At 35.3% G+C, this 17,090-nt stretch overlaps 1 protein-coding gene across 6 annotated transcripts in view; it reads right to left on the bottom strand.

Moving 5' to 3' along the window:
- Window positions 1–17,090, bottom strand: part of CFAP47 (cilia and flagella associated protein 47) — a 280,469-nt gene that overhangs the window by 29,056 nt on the left and 234,323 nt on the right. For 4 of the 6 annotated variants that reach the window (XM_021407977.1, XM_021407980.1, XM_021407994.1 and 1 more), the window contains 3 exons: window positions 6,704–6,863; window positions 6,003–6,097; window positions 2,473–2,634 (listed from right to left, as the gene is read on the bottom strand). In XM_021407977.1, the coding sequence (XP_021263652.1) occupies window positions 2,473–2,634; window positions 6,003–6,097; window positions 6,704–6,863 (417 nt within the window). Of the gene's footprint in view, window positions 1–2,472; window positions 2,635–4,506; window positions 4,674–6,002; window positions 6,098–6,703; window positions 6,864–7,581; window positions 10,436–17,090 lie in introns of those variants that run through there. The other 2 variants (XR_002442056.1, XR_002442057.1) reach the window with 2 other exon arrangements.

Here is a 17,090-nt window from a genome sequence, read left to right as displayed (position 1 = left end):
TATAATTACAGCTATATTTATAAAAAGAAACCTTAAAATACATATAGAATAAACACATGTATTTAATACAATTGAAATCTGTTTTTAAAAGGGCCATGTCATAGTTGCTATGTCTAAATGTTGACTTTATATAACTTGATCTCCCGAATATTGTTGACTTCTGAACAACAAATCAAGTCATTTTAACTGCACAGTGTTTAGACTGTCCCTTCTTTCTGAAGAAATTATTTTCTATTTCAAATGATATCTTCTGGAATGGATGAAATTTAATTCCTTTAACATAAGGTATATACTTGAAGATTTTTCACTTCCCAAGAACTGTCCAAACAATTTGAATACTGAACTGCAGCTGTAGCTGATTAAATCTGATCTGCCAGTAATTATCATCATTTATATCTGTATATAAAAACTGCTTACTACATATAAACCTTGATGAATCACTATTCCAGAAAAGAAAAAAAAATGAAAAATATCTTGCCAGCTTGTTATCTTAGAGGTTTACACTTTTGTTTACCTTACTACTGGTAGACTGCAGAAAACTCAGATACTACCATTAAATCCAATTCCTAATAGGCACCAATACAGCAATAATGACATTAAAATGTCATTGAAAAGCACCAGTTATAAATGATCTTACAACCTATGTTGTCAAGCATTTTTTTTACTGGACTTCTTGCTTGAAAAGATGCAATGATGTCCCAGATCAGTGTATAGCTCAGGTATGCTTAAGATGGCCTACTCACTTGTGGAAGTTAATAAAGAGCTAAGTCTGTCTGCTACTCTATTGTAAAAAATCATAGAATCACAGAATCATAAACTGGCTTGGGTTGGAAGGGACCTTACAGCTGTGGGCAGGGCTGCCACCCACCAGGTCAGGCTGCCCAGGACTCCATCCAGCCTGGCACTGAGTGCCTCCAGGGATAGGACATCCATAGCTTTTCTGGGCTACTTATGTTTAAGAGGAAATTCTCCCACATGAACCAGCGTGAGACCTATTTTGGATATATCACTGTTCTCACGAGGTAGAATAAAGGCATATTAATTATATTTACAGCTATACAAAGAGGTAAGTTGAGACCTTCACATCTTTTTATTTTACTGGATTGATCACTAGTGCTTTATAATATGGGAATATAAGACAATAATTTGCTCAGACAGTAAACTATTCTTGATATTGCAATATGAGCAATTATAAAGTTTAACTAACCAGTAAGTATACTTTGTGCACAATTTCAGATCCCCTTCTTTTTTAAAAACATTCCCCAAAAATCTATTTAATGTAACAAACTGGAGAGTGATTGCAGATACAAAACCACACTGGCTAGTGAATGGGGATGGGGCCATGGTTGCATGAAGATCATCACTTATAGGAAGGATGTAAAACATCTTGATTCACATTTTCCAGATTTTCACTTTTTCTTAATTTTTTGGCAGGGAAGTTACTCTAACATGATATTCCTGCAAAGTACCTATTGGTCTAGATTCTAAAGCTAACTCAAATGGCATAGATGATACACAAAAGACAAAGTCTCAAACTGAATGCCTAATAGATTGCAATCATAGCAACTTCTGTACTATTTTAGCACCTTACAGTAAATTATACTCTTGAGAAAGATGGGACATGGGTGAATTCCCTTCCCTTCATTTACAGTTATGTTAATTTCTATTTAGAATGTCTCATATCACACACAATTCTAAAATAACATTTTTCTTAAAAAAAAAAAAACAAAACAGGATTATTCTGAACCTAAAAACAAATGTGGGTTAAGATTGAAAGGTACAATAATTGTTGAAGGTATCGTGTTATGATGCATAACTTGTCATTGTAAATATGACTGTTAGTACACACATATGAACAGAAATAACAGGCATGCAGCAGCAACTAGCATTATTTTCTTATTACTTTGTAGTACACTTACACTCCATACCATCCTCTTTCAAAAAGAGGTATGATATGAGAAGCTGGCATATCTCTGAAGAAATTGATTTTCACTGTGTCCTCAGCTGATTAACAACAAGCGGAAGCTATCTTTTTATAAAGCTTTATTGCTTCTTTTGAACAGGGCCTCTTTCTTAAGTCCATTTTCCTGCAGATATTGGCCTGCTAGTGGGAATGCATCTTACAAATAGGGACAACCTGCAGATAAATAGTGCCCTGCAACACTTACACAGACATATTTTTGCTGGCTTTAGATATTGTGCAGGCTACTCCTTTTTAAAGCAGAGATGGTATGTTTGCAAGCATCCCATCCAAGACAAAAGGAAAAAAAAAGAAAGGTTCAAATGTGCCTGCAATTCCATCTACATACTGTTATATGAATGCCTTATATTTGCAACATGGTAGAAATATGGACTGAGAGAAAGGATTTTTTAATCCCCAACTGTTGTCATAGCATTTCTATATCAAGTGAAATATTTACCATATGTGCAATGTTACTAAAATAACATGATATCTAAACTACTTATTCTTACCATCAGTGACTTGAACAATGTCTTGGATGTTGGACGACTTATTTCCATTGACCTTTTCAGAATTTCTTCTGGTAGACATGGCAGTCACACCAGGAATGACACCAGTTAGCAGCACTTCTACTTTTTTTTCTGCTCTCTCCCTGGCTTGACAACGTACCACAGCTATAGAAAAGCAAGAATCTGTTACTTGAGAAGTATCAGCATCTTGATTTTCACAAAGTAATGAAACATAGAAATGAAATGTTCTTGGAGAATGACGGAATTCCAGTAATGGGCAAGACAACTAAACACTTTTTCCCTTCTCAGAGTTGGTTCAGAACAGCACTTGCAAATTTTGCTTTTTCTCTCAATCATGAAATATGTCTTCATTTTGTGTTCTTTTGCAAATAGAAGTTGCAATATATTTTGATATATACCAATGAGAAAGGGAGACTGAAATTAAAATAAGGAAGGAATTTAAAAGTTAAATGAAACTATATTATTTCCTGCTTTTGTTAATTTAAGAAAATTATTGTTCAAAATTCAGCTGTTAAAGGACCATGACAGAATCTTGCCATGAGTTTCTCTTTGAAGCATGATGGACCATTTTCCAATTCTGTTAGTGATTATAATCTATTTATTCTATAATGTCTTTCTTCATTAGAAGGTAGCTGTGTTTTAGCTGATATACTAAATTTTATAAAGCTTATTTTAATGGTTATTGTTGATGCTTCTTTCAATTCTCAGTGGCACAGAAAGAGGAGAAAATCAGATTCAAGAATTGAAGGAAAAAAATTTTTTCCTCCAAAAAAAACTTTAGAATTTTCCAGAGGTATTAAGATCAACATAAAAAGAACAGCTGATCACATACTTCTCCATTTCAAGGTCTAAATTTTATTTTCTTCAGAATTACAGCTACGAAAACTGTACAATTATTTTAATATTGTTAAAAAGCTAGATTTTTTTCAGGCTACAAGCTAGTATGCAATGACTTACTGTCCCTGATTTTCATTTAAGGAAGAAGTTGTTCAGAATGAGTAATCTATCTAAAACAATCAACAGAATTATATCCAATGATGCTTTAAAAAGCAACTCGGAACTTCATATCACAATTGTATTATAAATAATTCAGAATGAATTCTTGTTCTTTAAAAAAGAGCAACAAATCCCATACTCCAGGACTTTGTTTCTTTAGCTTCAACTTGTGGCTCTGGAGTTTGTTTCACTACCACTGATATGGAAAATACATTATTGCATATTTTATTCAAGTAACTTCCTTCCTTTAGAAGACAAAGCAAAACTTTTTTATTGGTCTTTTCCTGATTGACAGGGTTTAAGTGATATCTGTAGAATTCTTCTAAACATTTCCAGGAGGAAGAGCTAGAGAAAGAACTAAAAATGTACCTTTTATTCTGAGATGCATTTATATTTAAGAATAAGTGTACATTGTCCATATTATTCCAGTTTACCAGATATTTCTAATCGCTTTCTAAACATTGTGTATGCATCATACTCTTTCACAGCTCATCTTACTACCAGAAATGATTCTACACTTTCTTTTTCATAACGCAGTAATATTTATGGATAAAAATCAGCTCCCTGTGGAATTTGGCTAGGCAAGTACCTGAGCAACATGATCTAATGAGACTTGCTTTGAGCAGAGTGTTGGATTACATGACTTCTGGTGGCACTTCTCAATTTGTCTATGCTTTGACTCCGTGAGAAATAGAAAAACAAAAATAGCTGCTGTTTTTCCATTTGTAATTTCCATTTGTAATTACTTTACTAAGCTAGCCAATGTGTGATCTAGTTAACATGTACTACATGGGTTGTGACCACTGATTGTTTTAATTGGTCTCATGAGATACAAAGCCAAGTGACTTCTCAAAGTTTATAAAGATGCAAATAAAGATGACACAGAAGATGTACTGCCTAATGTTCTAGCAAAACAGCTTTGTTTTCTGACATAACAGCTTGTAGCCTCCAGGCAATTTCAATAAATATATTCATTATGAGAGATGACAATACAATTATGATCATTATTAAAAACAATACCTTAAAAGAAAAGCGGGTTTCTTGTAAATAACAAATATTACAGCAGGAATTTTTAAGAAGTCAATTTATTCTTGGAAACCATTTCAGAATAACGGCAGGAATGGAACAGGTTTCTCACTCACAAATAGATATTTTAGGTTATTTTTCAGTTGAAGTTCTAGTATTTCCTCAAGAAAAAAGAAGCCAAAAAATATGACGATAGCCAAAAGAAATATCCATTTAAAATGACTACAGTATTATTTGTATGCATTACATTCACTGAACACAAACTACACAACTATTTACAAATATTCTACACTTTAGATTTGCTTATAGGAATATAAAATTATTTAAGATGTGACATTACTCAAGTTTTGGATCATATATAACAGCGACATCACTGAACCAATTCATGAATGCCAACAGTTTTAATTTGTGAATATTATGCCTAATGAGAACAAAAGACTGATAAAAAGATTTATCCCCAAGTCTGCCGGTGAATTACATAACTGTTCTAAACAAGATGACAAACACTCACATCAATAGTTTTATTGCAAATGAGACTTGCTAAAACAATCATTTTGGGCAACAGTAGATTGCATGACAATATTCTGCTTCATTCCTTAAGGTATTAAAGTGGAAATTAGGGAGATGAAAGCTCTAATTAATACCACATCACTGGTATTTGTCTGAAAGTAGAAGGTCCTTAAGCAAATTAAATTAATGACAGTAAACTACATTCCTGTATTTTAACCTATCTAGTGGAAAAAGGCATTTTATCCAGTCATCAAAAGAAAAGTTGATAAAAGAAAGGAAGAAAATAATAAGTTGGTATAAAATTGTCCTTTGTCTACACCTTGAGATGAAGTTTCAAGTTTTTGGTTTAAAAGGCCGTTCACAACTTCTATATTTCACAATTCTGAGACCATCTCTCATTTTTAAAAAACTGGTGCATCAAATCTAAGAACACCTACTATGCCCAAAGTAAGCAACAATAAATGTCCTATGAATACATAAATTGAATACAATATTAATACAATATTCTACGAATACGATACTTTTAATGAAAGTTTAGCTCTCAGGAGCAAGTGGAAAACCTACTGTTTACCCCAATCTATATTCTGGTTTTGGTTAAAGAGTAAAATGCAAGGCTAAGCAAAACAGTGGACATCTAACCTGTAATCTCTCTTGAGGGGTATTTTGGGCAGATAAGTAGAAACGTACCCCTATGTCAGTCTTTTGTTTGATTTACAGTTCTCTAACTTAGCATTAACTGGGATACCAAAGGGCACAAGCCTTGAGATTTCCATCTGCTCCTGGCTCCTTTTAGCCATAATAAAAACAAATTAATCTTTTTACTTTGTAGGCTGGGAAAGGAGATTTCATTTTTTAAATGTGCTTTTATCTTTTTTAGGAACGTGGTAAAGTACTACTGAAAATTCTCATGATCAAATTTGTGTGATAACACAAATTAATTTTCTTGCATTTACTGTTCAAGCTTTTCATTAATTACCTACCTGGTACTAATTTCTGATGTGGTGCTTCAGGTATTCCATGAATTGGATATGTCCAGAGTATTCCCTGAATACCTCCATCCTCTGACATAGTAACACTATTTGGAGAATAAGCGAACAGTATCAGTATGGAAAAGACGAAAGACTATCATCATAGTACTATCATCATGATTGACTGTTGAGAATTTTTTTCTCCAAAACAATCTAGAGTTAAGAGATGCTGCATGTTTGAGACTCCTTTTTATTGAATGCTGTAAGCATTAAGCTAAACATATCTTAGAAAAATACGGAACAAGATCCAACCATTTCAGGAAAGTCATAACTTACATCCACATACTTTGGTGTCTTTGAGTATTATTATGTTAGCATATGAGTATATGGTCTCTTATACCATATCTAGGCTGACGCAAAGTTTATGCATTACATAAACATGTCCACAGGAGAACAATTATTAGTGAAAAATAGGAGGCCTCTAAGAGCTTTCCTTTGCTCAGTATCCATAACTACACTGACAGCTAGTACTTTTCATTTTGTAAATTACATGCTTTACAGGATACATTAAAAGCTCATGTTGGATGCCTATTGCCCTCAAAATCAGACACTTGACTCCCCTTTGGGAGCTACACACAAATATCTGAAGGGGAAAATGATGACAGGATTGAGTATCTTCAACTATTTTTTTGCTTCCTATTAGAATAAATTACCTCTTTAAGTCTTTATTTAATTCAGCAGAACCCTCATAAGGCCAGTTCTCACCATTTTCCCTCATTACATGAATTACCATCACAGCCTCATACATTTTCATTGTATCTGGCATGAATAACACTGGGATGCCCAGTTTTTCTTCTGGAGCTAACCGGTTTCCTGTAAAACAGAATAGATTGTTATGGTATTTTGGAAGTTTTGAAAATTATTTAAATCGCTTTATTCACATATTTGCTTTTTTTTTTTTTTTACTTTTAGATACAATATTTAATGTTTCAGAGTAATGTACTGTTCTCCCTGTGACAGAAAATCACATTTCACACTGCTCTTGCTACAGTCAAATCTCATCTTAAAGAACCATTTGTGGTCTGTCCTCCTTTAAGAAGGTATTTTTTGATTCCACGTCCTAAAGAGAAGAGTTCACATAAATTGTAGTATGGCTTTAAAAAAAGAAATGGAGCAAAACAAAACCAAAACCCTTTAGACTTCTACTTACTGATAAAACTTTGAAAAGAGACTCAAGAAGACTCTGAAGGCTCAAAACAAAACAAGCAGGATAAAGTGAACTTCCCACATTTAATATTCAGAGATCATACGTAATATGTGTAAATAAATCCCATGATTTTCTGGGGTCTAAGTCATGCTTTTTGAGCACTGGTGGGTTGCAATGTTAGAGCATAACACTGCATTAAAGAAAGATGAATCCAAAAGCAATTTTAGGACATAATTAAAATTTATTTGAAAGAATTGATATTACTGTTGTAGAAGCCATACCTATTCTGTACTATTTTTCATTTGATTGACATTGCTTAAAATGAAAAACAAAAAAAGCTACAAACATATATGTTGTCTGTAAAGAAGGTGACCTGACACATACCATAATAAAGGACCTTTTTCCAATGGCTTGCCAGTCTTCCAAGTGTCAGAATACCAAACTCAGGGTATGTTCCAGCAATAAAGTTATAGATAAATTACATAAATTAGAACAAGAATATCATACAGTCTTTTCATTATCAATCTGTTAAAGAATTCTTGAAATTTCATGGAACTGACATCTCCGGGCTAGAGTTTCAGCTTTAGTCTTTCTGCAGAAAAAGCTCTTAGTTATGAGTAAATCTCACAACTATGTTATATGTTCTCAATATTTGAGATCGTTTTTCATGCCTACTACAATGTACACATGCTAACAGAGAAATATGTGTATTGTTCCCCGACAGTGACTTAATCTCCACAAGTTAGAATGTATGGGAGAAGCACTGCTTTCCCTGTGGTTCCTTCTTCTGATAAACAAAGACTGCTGTGTTCTCCAAAAATGTCAGCAGGGAAACTTTCACGTTCACCTTCCTACAGACAGAGAGACTTAAAGGCAAAGTTCCCTACTTACACATCTATTCCACTGCAACCATGTGCAACTTTATCTGTGGATTGTATCTCATTCCTGGATTTTTTCTCTTTTCCCCTTGTAGCCATTTTGGCAGGCTGCCCCTCAAGTTGCAAAAAAGCTGTGTCAAGCAGAGGAAGTAGCTTCTTTCTTCTCTCAAAAACACAAGAGTAGCTTTAACTTGCCACAAACTGCTTTGTTTTCTTTAAAAACATTCCCCCTACATTTTGCTATACACGTAGGAAAACACTTTCTCAGCTTTTTTGGCAATACTACGCCTAGTAACACAGCAGACAATAAAGTACACATATACAATTTTAGTAGAAATCAGTAAGATCAACCAAATAGATACTATTTGTCTGTGAACCTCATGTATTCTGCTAGGGTTACCAAGAAAGTATTCCATCTCCATGCCCTCTACAGTGGTGCCTATAAATTGCAAACACAAAATTGCTGTTGCATCAGCATCACAGTAATTAGAAAATACACAAGGAGTTGTTCAAGCTAATTTTTGGTCGATAGTGTTTTGCCAGAATAATGTACTCACGGTGGCTTGCAACTTTAAATAAGTAATATAACAACAAAAAAAATCTTTCAGAGGGTATGAAGTAGAACAGGGTTTGACTAATACCATTTGCAACTATTTCAACATGAGAAATAGAACAGACTGTAAACTGATATTTAGCTGCATTACATATACTTTGGATATACTGTCTGAACAGCAGCTTAATTATGCCTGTTACAGGACGTAGAGATATTTTAACAGTAAATTTTAATACAGAACACATATGGTATCACTCTGGGTCATTCTAGCAGAAAATTAGTTATTAAACATCATGAAAAGACAAATTTTCATGTAAGTGTTGAAATGGAATGTGTTCTCATTTTTAGTAAACATTCTTCTTATTAGAAGCTGTTCATAATGACAGTAATTTTTATATCACTGGGCTTGCCTGCAGCTGTCAAATAACCAACTGATTATTAACTGCTAGTAAAGATTTATTTCCTTATGATTTTGCATAGTTAATAAGGTGAATGAAATAGGCCTAATTGCAAGAGCCACATAATTCTTCATGCTTCTCTTTTCTTGTTCCCATTTAGAAAATGTGGATGAGCAACTGCTGGATATGGGCAATTTTAGCACAAATCAGCATGACTAGGTCAATCCACAAACTCTTCATAATAAATTCACAGCAAGACACTTTTTGTGAATAAAGCCACATCACATTTGGTAAAAAGCTTTGAGCCAGATTTTTATAACATCTTGGTTCTATTTTACTGTCCCGTGGGCCCTTAGGAAACTGTCATAGTTATCAGCATAAGCTCAGCTGACTCTTTACAAGACTGAAGCTATTTGATTCAAACCAAGCATCACAATTAGAGTCAACGGCCCTATGGAAAAGCATGTCTTCTCCCACATTTCTTCATTTGCAAGCCTGTTTTTTAAGCCTTGCCTCTCACCTCACCAAAGAGACAGTGGAGAACACTGATTCTGTAAAAGAATCCTTGGACCCAACTTCTGAAACTTAAGACTAGAACTCTAAATTAGATACTTAAAATAAGCGTATTTCAAATTCACTGCTTCACTTCTGTGGAACACTGCACTGTAGTTTAGTTCTATGTAATTTTTAGTGTCAGTTCTAGAAAGCATAGCACTGTGAAGTAACAAAAGTAATGATGCAGTAGATCCCTATAGCAGAGATTTTCTTTGCAAGGATTACAGACATGTAAAAATGCATTTGTTGCCTATGCTACTACAGAGGGTAGCATAGGAAAATGTTTAAGAGCAAGCACCTAACGTAGTGCCTCACTGATAAAATAGTGATTACGATGAGCAAAATATCCTGCAATATCTTTGAAGAGAGTCACCACCCTCTCATTTAACTTTATCCCACTTCAAGTCATGTATTTTTCATATCAGTAATGTACTTTGATCACAAAGTTTCTAGATGTTGAAAGGACTATCTCCTTGATGCATTGCTGTTAAGTCTGTAGCATCTCAGAGTACTTCCCATTTACAGTACCCAGAACAGCAACACTCAGTTCAGTTCCCTCAAACTGATAAGAGAGATGAAGAAGAGCTCACTGTGTCTTCTTGGCGTCGTATGGGGAACTAAACCACAGTTGGCCCTGCTAAAATTAACACTAGTGACACAGATGTTAATCCAGTATAATCAGGTTTGTTTTCTACCATCAACCTCAGGATTTGGAAAGGGCAGCTTCCAGGATACTTGCAGACAATAGCTGCTGCTAGGGAAGGATTGTTATTTATTTCTTCAGGAACTCATCTAGAAAAGGAGGATTGATATCAGGCAGTAGAAAGAGAGATCACCAGCACTCCAGTAAGTATCTGAAATATATAACAAAAAACAGGCCTGTGTATTCTTCATTTATGGTCACTGCTGGACAAGATAAAAGCTTGATTCACATATGAAGACTAAGACGTTTTCTATTGTGTAGCACTAAAAGAAGAAGAAAGAACAGACAGCACTTCTATCTTAACTCTTACTAAGGGCGGGAAGGCAGATTGATTTTTGTTTGCATCTTTTTTTTTTTAACACCTCTTATGAGGATGCTTGAAGTTTTGATTCTCTTTTAGTTAAACATTATCACAGACCCTCATTATAGGTTCTAATTACAAACTGTGACAATATAGTACTCTGTGTTAGTTTTCCTACATTGGTTTTATATAATTAATCAGTCTCAGTGAGAAGAGGAATAAAATTTTCTGGACCAACAGCCATCAGTCAACAACCTCTATGTGTGGAGATACTCAAAACCTGACTGGTTGTCATTCTGGACAACTGCTTTAGCTTAACCTGCTTGAGCAAGTGAGGGGATGGATGAGATCATCTCAAGAGGTCCCTTGACACCTAAATGATGTGACTGTGCAATTCTTTTTTTTATATATCTGAAGTTAACTGGGAAGATAATTGGTTGCTCAGTCTCTCGTGTAATCACAGACACTGAGAAGAAACAAAATTAAACTTGTTCTTACCTATGTAGACAGGATGTAAGGGATATTCCTTTCACAGATGGTCCACAGTGGTTGTATTTTTAAGAGGAATCTGTTTCCTCAATTATGGATTATTTCACCAAAAGTTAGAGTTGTCCTTTGCCCTATATCTTAAAGTTTCAGAGAATCACAAAATGGTTGAATTTGGAAAGGACCTCTGGCAGAGGTGGTCCAACCTGTTCAGGCAGGGCCACCCAGACCAGGTTGCCCAGGCCCACATCCAGGTGGTTATTGAAGATCTCCAAGGAAGGAGACTTCTCCACCTCTCTAGCAACCTGTGGCAGTGTATGCACAGCACAGAAGTGCTTCTTGATGTTCAGAGGGAACCTCCTGTGTTCCAGTAGGTGTTCATTTTCTCTTATCTTGGCACTGGGCACCACTGAAAAGAGCCTGGCTCCATCTTCTTTGCACCCTCCCTTGAAATATTTATAATCATTGACAATATCCCTCAAGTTCCTTTTTTGAAAACGTTAAGTCATGAATATGCAACTCAGACACTAATAAGCAATTTCACAAATGACTGGTTAAAACTTGAAAAGTTGCTTTGAGAAATAAATGGCACAAATGAAAGAATGGATGTTTGAGTCTTTAACAGAAAGGCTTCACATCATCTCTATCATAAGCACACAATAAAGTGTATTAGATACAGAATGTTTATAAGCTTTGTGATTTTGTGAATCTTGTATTAATACCATTTTGTACACTTCTGGCAGAGTCTTTCTGCCTTATTTTATTAAGAGATTTAATTTAGAAGGATTTCTTCTGGTACTAAATAATGGATACAAGTTAAACATTTGCTATTTAGATTAAAATAAATTGACTGAGAACAGGGCTCAGTAATTAAATATGTTGTTTCATTTAATGTAATTTATTTTGCTTTTAAACAAAGCCTGTCTAAAAGGCTTAGCATAGAGTTTCCTTTTTCATTTACAAAACTATTGTTTTCTAACTAATAGTCTATTATGCATTTGTGGACAAAATAAAAAACACTACTCTGATAGTAATATATACTATATTTATTTATCATAGATAAATGTGCAGTAGCACCTCATCTTAAAAGTTTTAAGCACACCAAGGGAAAAAAAATGGCTCCAAGCACAGCACGATTGCAAAGACAGAGAATAGTTGGTAATATAACTTGAAAGAAAAAAAAAAATCTGAGGGACCAGAAGAAGGATGACAGACATAGTGACTTGCAAAATGATTCTAGGGTAGAGAAGTGGAGACTGCATTACATGGAAGTCACTTGGCATAGGGAATGCCGAATAGGTAAGGGTAAGGACTGAAATAATCTGGAGCGAGAGTGGTACCAATTTTCTAATTATTCTATGGTCTAACATTTTTTCCAACACTCTATGGCAAACTGACAGTTTCTCCTGCTTCCTCATTCCAAATCTGTTGGGTTTTTTCTTCTCTTCAAGAATCTTACATACGGTGTATCTATCTTTCTTTGACCAACTTATACATTTCAGAATTGTTTATGATCCTTACTTCCCTCATAATAACTTTATGTTGATAAAATTTTGTGAGATCATCAATACATCCAAAATCTAAAGGTCTGAAGCATAGTAATGTCCTAGGTCCAAAGTCACACAAAGAAGATTACTGCAAAGATAAAGGAAAAAATGCAAGTCCCTTCTACACCAGTGCTGTAAAAGGTAAACACCCTTCCTTTCTGAATGATACTATTTGTGACATCTCAAAAAAAGGTAAGTAATAACCCTGTTTATATAAGGTCATTTGGCCCTATCTGAATTAATTAATCTTATTTCTTCACTCAATTAAATATATTTCTGATGTTCCCAAGAAAGAAGCACTGATAAATAATTGAATACAAGAAAGACAAAAACCACACTGTGGATGGAGAAGAACTGCTAGAGTGAGCGGAGGGACAGATAGTCATATATTTTGGAAACAGAATCTTACATGTTCTGCCCTAATAATGGGAAAACTATATCCCACTCTACCTCCTTCTTCTTGTGCTGCAGTGAATTCACTGTATTCTGCATATGAGAAAGCACAGTCTACTAACACTTAGTATACTCCCAAAATCTTTCTAGTGCCTAGCCACCAAAAAAAAACCCCACTAAGTTTTATCTTTTTGCTCTCAAAGAAAATTCACATTAACATAAGATAAAGTATTAGGCAAGTCAATTAAGAGTATGCCAGCTTCAACTTTCCTTAATCTTCTAGACCCAAACTCACACAAAAATGTCTTCGGTACATGGTTGAAAGAAAACAGTAATTGCTCCAGTTCAGGCATAATTGATTTTTAGACATATGTCAAATATCTTATTATTTTTGACAGATGTATTTTCACTTTCATTTTAAACTATTCCTGGATATATATATCTCTTAATCCTATCTCTAAAAGTACAGTCCAGTTCTGAAGCTATGGCAGATTTTAATCACTATCTGGAAAGTGTTGTGAAATTGGTAGTGATGCTGGTGCTGCTATATCCCGCTATTTTTTATATTCAACCAAACACTGTACTATCTGTTACAAGTTTCCAGGAGATGTATTGCAATTCATTTATCAGACAGTAACTGGAAACAGATACAAGTCTCCAATTGACTCCTGCACGTGAATGAGATACAGAGATTGCTCAGCACCTGCTCTTTCCAAAGTTGTTTTCTTGATATATTTTATACCCTTTGAAACAGCCAGATTAGCTATTACTCTCCTTCGTGAGTTACACATATATCTATTTCCTGAGTTATAAATTTTCATATTCTTCATCATTCAAGGTTCACAGGTTTTTGCAGTAAGACAGAATTGAGCTCTATGCTGGTTTTTGCAGGTGTTTTTTGGTTGTTTCCTAGTACTCAAGAAAACAGTCAAAGCTGGTAAGAAGAATCCTTCTTGAAAAGTAACTTCTGCCTACTCATGTGAAACAGTCATAAAACAATAGTTCTGTGAATCACAGAAGCCATGACATGTAAAGAATTTAGAATTTGCATGGAGGGAGAATATATTTCTAAACTAAAATACTTTCCACACTAGCAATTTTGTTTCTTCTGGAAGTAACATTTATGTACTCCAGCAAATATGATTTCTTGCCATTAATTAAAAGGCTTTCTAGTGATTTATAAGCCAGGGTCTCAATGCCTCTGCAATTAAGGCCTTAGAGAGAGATTTTGACAAAGCTGGCAGTCACCATCTACATGAAGTTTAACAAGAGCAAGTGCTGGATTCTGCACCTGGGACAGTGAAACTCTAGTGATATGTGCATACTGGGGGAAGAGACGCTGCAGAGCAGTCCCACTGAAAGGGATCTTGGGGTTCTGGATGAAACCAAGTTGAACATGAGTAACTAGTGTGCTCTGGAAGCAATAGAAGGTCAACCATAACCTGGGATTCATCAGGCCGAGCACTGCCAGCTAGCTGAGGGATGGGATTGTCCTGCTCTATCCTGTTCTCCTGCAGCCTAACCTCAAACACCAGTTTGGGGCATACAATATAAGAAGGACATAGAGCTATTAGAAAGCACCCAAAGGAGGGTGACAAAGATGGGAAAGGGTCTGGCGGAAAAGAAGTACGAGGAGCAGCTGAGGCCCCTTGGTGTGTTCAGCCCAGAGCAGAGGAGCTGAGGGGAGGCCTCATGGCGGCTGCAGCTCCTCACAGGGAGCGGAGGGGCAGCGCTGAGCTCTGCTCTCTGAGGACAGCGACAGGGCCCGAGGTAACAGCATGGAGCTGTGGGAGGGGCAGCTGGAGGTTAGGGAAAGGTTCTGCACCAGAGGGTGGTAGGCATGGAACAGGCTGCCGAGGACAGTGGGCACGGCCCTGCGTGCTGGAGTTCGAGGAGCATTGGGTCAATGCTCTCAGACATAAGGTCTGATTTTTGAGTGGTCCTGTGCAGAGCTTGGAGTTGGACTCAATGACCCTTGTGAGTCCCTTCCAAATGAAGATATTCTATGATTCTATGATTAACAGTTCTAGATTTAACACCTTTTCACTCGTAATCCTTAGGCAGAACAGTAGTTTTTGGAGCTGTGGGTTCAGTCTTTACATGAACTATTCTGTCTCTTTAATTTAAACTTTTCTGCTATTCAGTAACTTTGCAGATGGAATTTCTTTGTTCTTCTCCATGTAAGTGAAATATTCTAAGGCTAACCAGAATATTGCTGCAATGAAATCGAAGCACTTGAGTTTTGACTAGGAGCTAATACCTTCAGAGTATATCCGCCAGCCTTGTTTTTTCTTTCTTTCTGTTACTTCTCTTTACAGGAAAAGTTCTGTTCCATAATTTTTAGTCCTTTCTCTCAGACAGTAAAACAAACATTTCTCAGTCTTCACTCTACTGTATTCTACATGCTACACATCATAAAAAATATCAGCTGCAAAACAGTTCTGTCAGTTTTATAAGAACAATGAGTTTTGCACAGAAATAGTATATGACACATTAACAACAAAAATAACAGAGATCATGGTACTTAAGCATTTTTTAAGCATTTTTTTCCTCCTAATGATATCTATGAGTTCATGATGTTTCTTGTGGCATAATGCAAGTGAAAAAGAGGGGGGGGAAGCATACACTCTGAGAAGGTTTCAGGACTCGATTTATAAAATTCTACAGGAAAAAAAAGTTTTTCAGAGAAGACAAAGAACCTTCATTTCTTCTACATTTATTAGTAAGTCATTTTGATTATTTCCTTGGCCTATGCAAAAATGAAGTTAAGTATGGCCTAAATGCCATTGCTGTATGATTTTATTACAATTCTAGGAGTGAGCACTGATTTAACTGTAGTGGTCTCATACAGAGAGATATGCAATCATACATCTAGGAAGACAATTTAAATAATATATCTTATGTTCTGGCTTTGATCACTTTCATGCAAAAACTGCTCTAGCATTTATCAAGATTACCACAGACCAGTGATTTGTCCTAGAGAAGGTAAGCAAAAAAATATCAGCAGTATCATCTAATAAAAAACTATTTTGAGCTGCCAAATGCCCTCCTAATTCAGAGACATTTTGGATTTTTATGGTCAAAGCAGTAATTTACATCAACTTCCTCCCTTCTTTTTTTAATGAGTAATTCTTTCTGCCAGAACTCACTTGTCTCCTGCCCATAGATCTCATTCTACTAAATAATTTATTTCTCAGACTCTAAACTAATTTCCCATGTCTACATGGAATTCTTTTATTGCCCTTGTGGACTCATATGTGATTTTTGCATATTTCTGCTAGCCAGTTGTTACACCATGTAAGGACTCATCAGTTTTGAGATCTGTTCAGAAATACTTTAACCCTAATGCAAAGGTCTGGACCATGTTGGATCAGTTAATGTAGCAGATGGCTACTCACTTGTCAGACTCAGGTATAGATACAGATTACATTTAAATTTTACAACTTCATTAAAATCACAAAATATTTTATCTGCATATTATTGAAATAGGATACTTCTTACAGTTCACCTTCTTTCCTGAGAGATAGCTGAAATGCGGCATGAGTTTCCACCTATAACGACAATTAGCTATTTTTGGTTGAGAATTGCATGCTGCTGCTTTTTGTGAGGACAAGGTAACATCAACTCCATAGCCCTACTTAGAGCACATTAAAATAAGTATTCCAAAAATCCAATAACTATATGAATTGCTGTTTAGAGTTCTCCAGAAAAAGACAAAAAGGACAAAGTGATTAGAAGTGGGCACATAGGAAATCATAAGAATTTGAAACACTTGCTAAGGCAGGAGACGAAATTAAATGACTCTTCCAAGGGATAGAGGGAAATTTCACTAAAAGTGGAAAATACTATTAAAATAGTTTGGAAAGGATCAAGAACACAAATTGCTTGATAGCATCAGGAAGATTCTGAATAGAACTGACACTGGAGAAAGGCTTTGGATGACTAATTGATAAATTCTGTACATCTGTATGTACAACAATTGCCTTTCCTTCCTTTTTTTTTTTTTTTTAATAGTAGACAAACTATTTTTCGACCTGGGTTCTGTCTCTATTTCTCCTGTTGAGTGAAAACTTCATTAT

Source organism: Numida meleagris, chromosome 1 (assembly GCF_002078875.1).
Source record: "Numida meleagris isolate 19003 breed g44 Domestic line chromosome 1, NumMel1.0, whole genome shotgun sequence".
In the NCBI taxonomy this organism is placed as follows: Eukaryota; Metazoa; Chordata; class Aves; order Galliformes; family Numididae; genus Numida; species Numida meleagris.
This window is presented reverse-complemented; position numbering and strand designations above follow the sequence as displayed.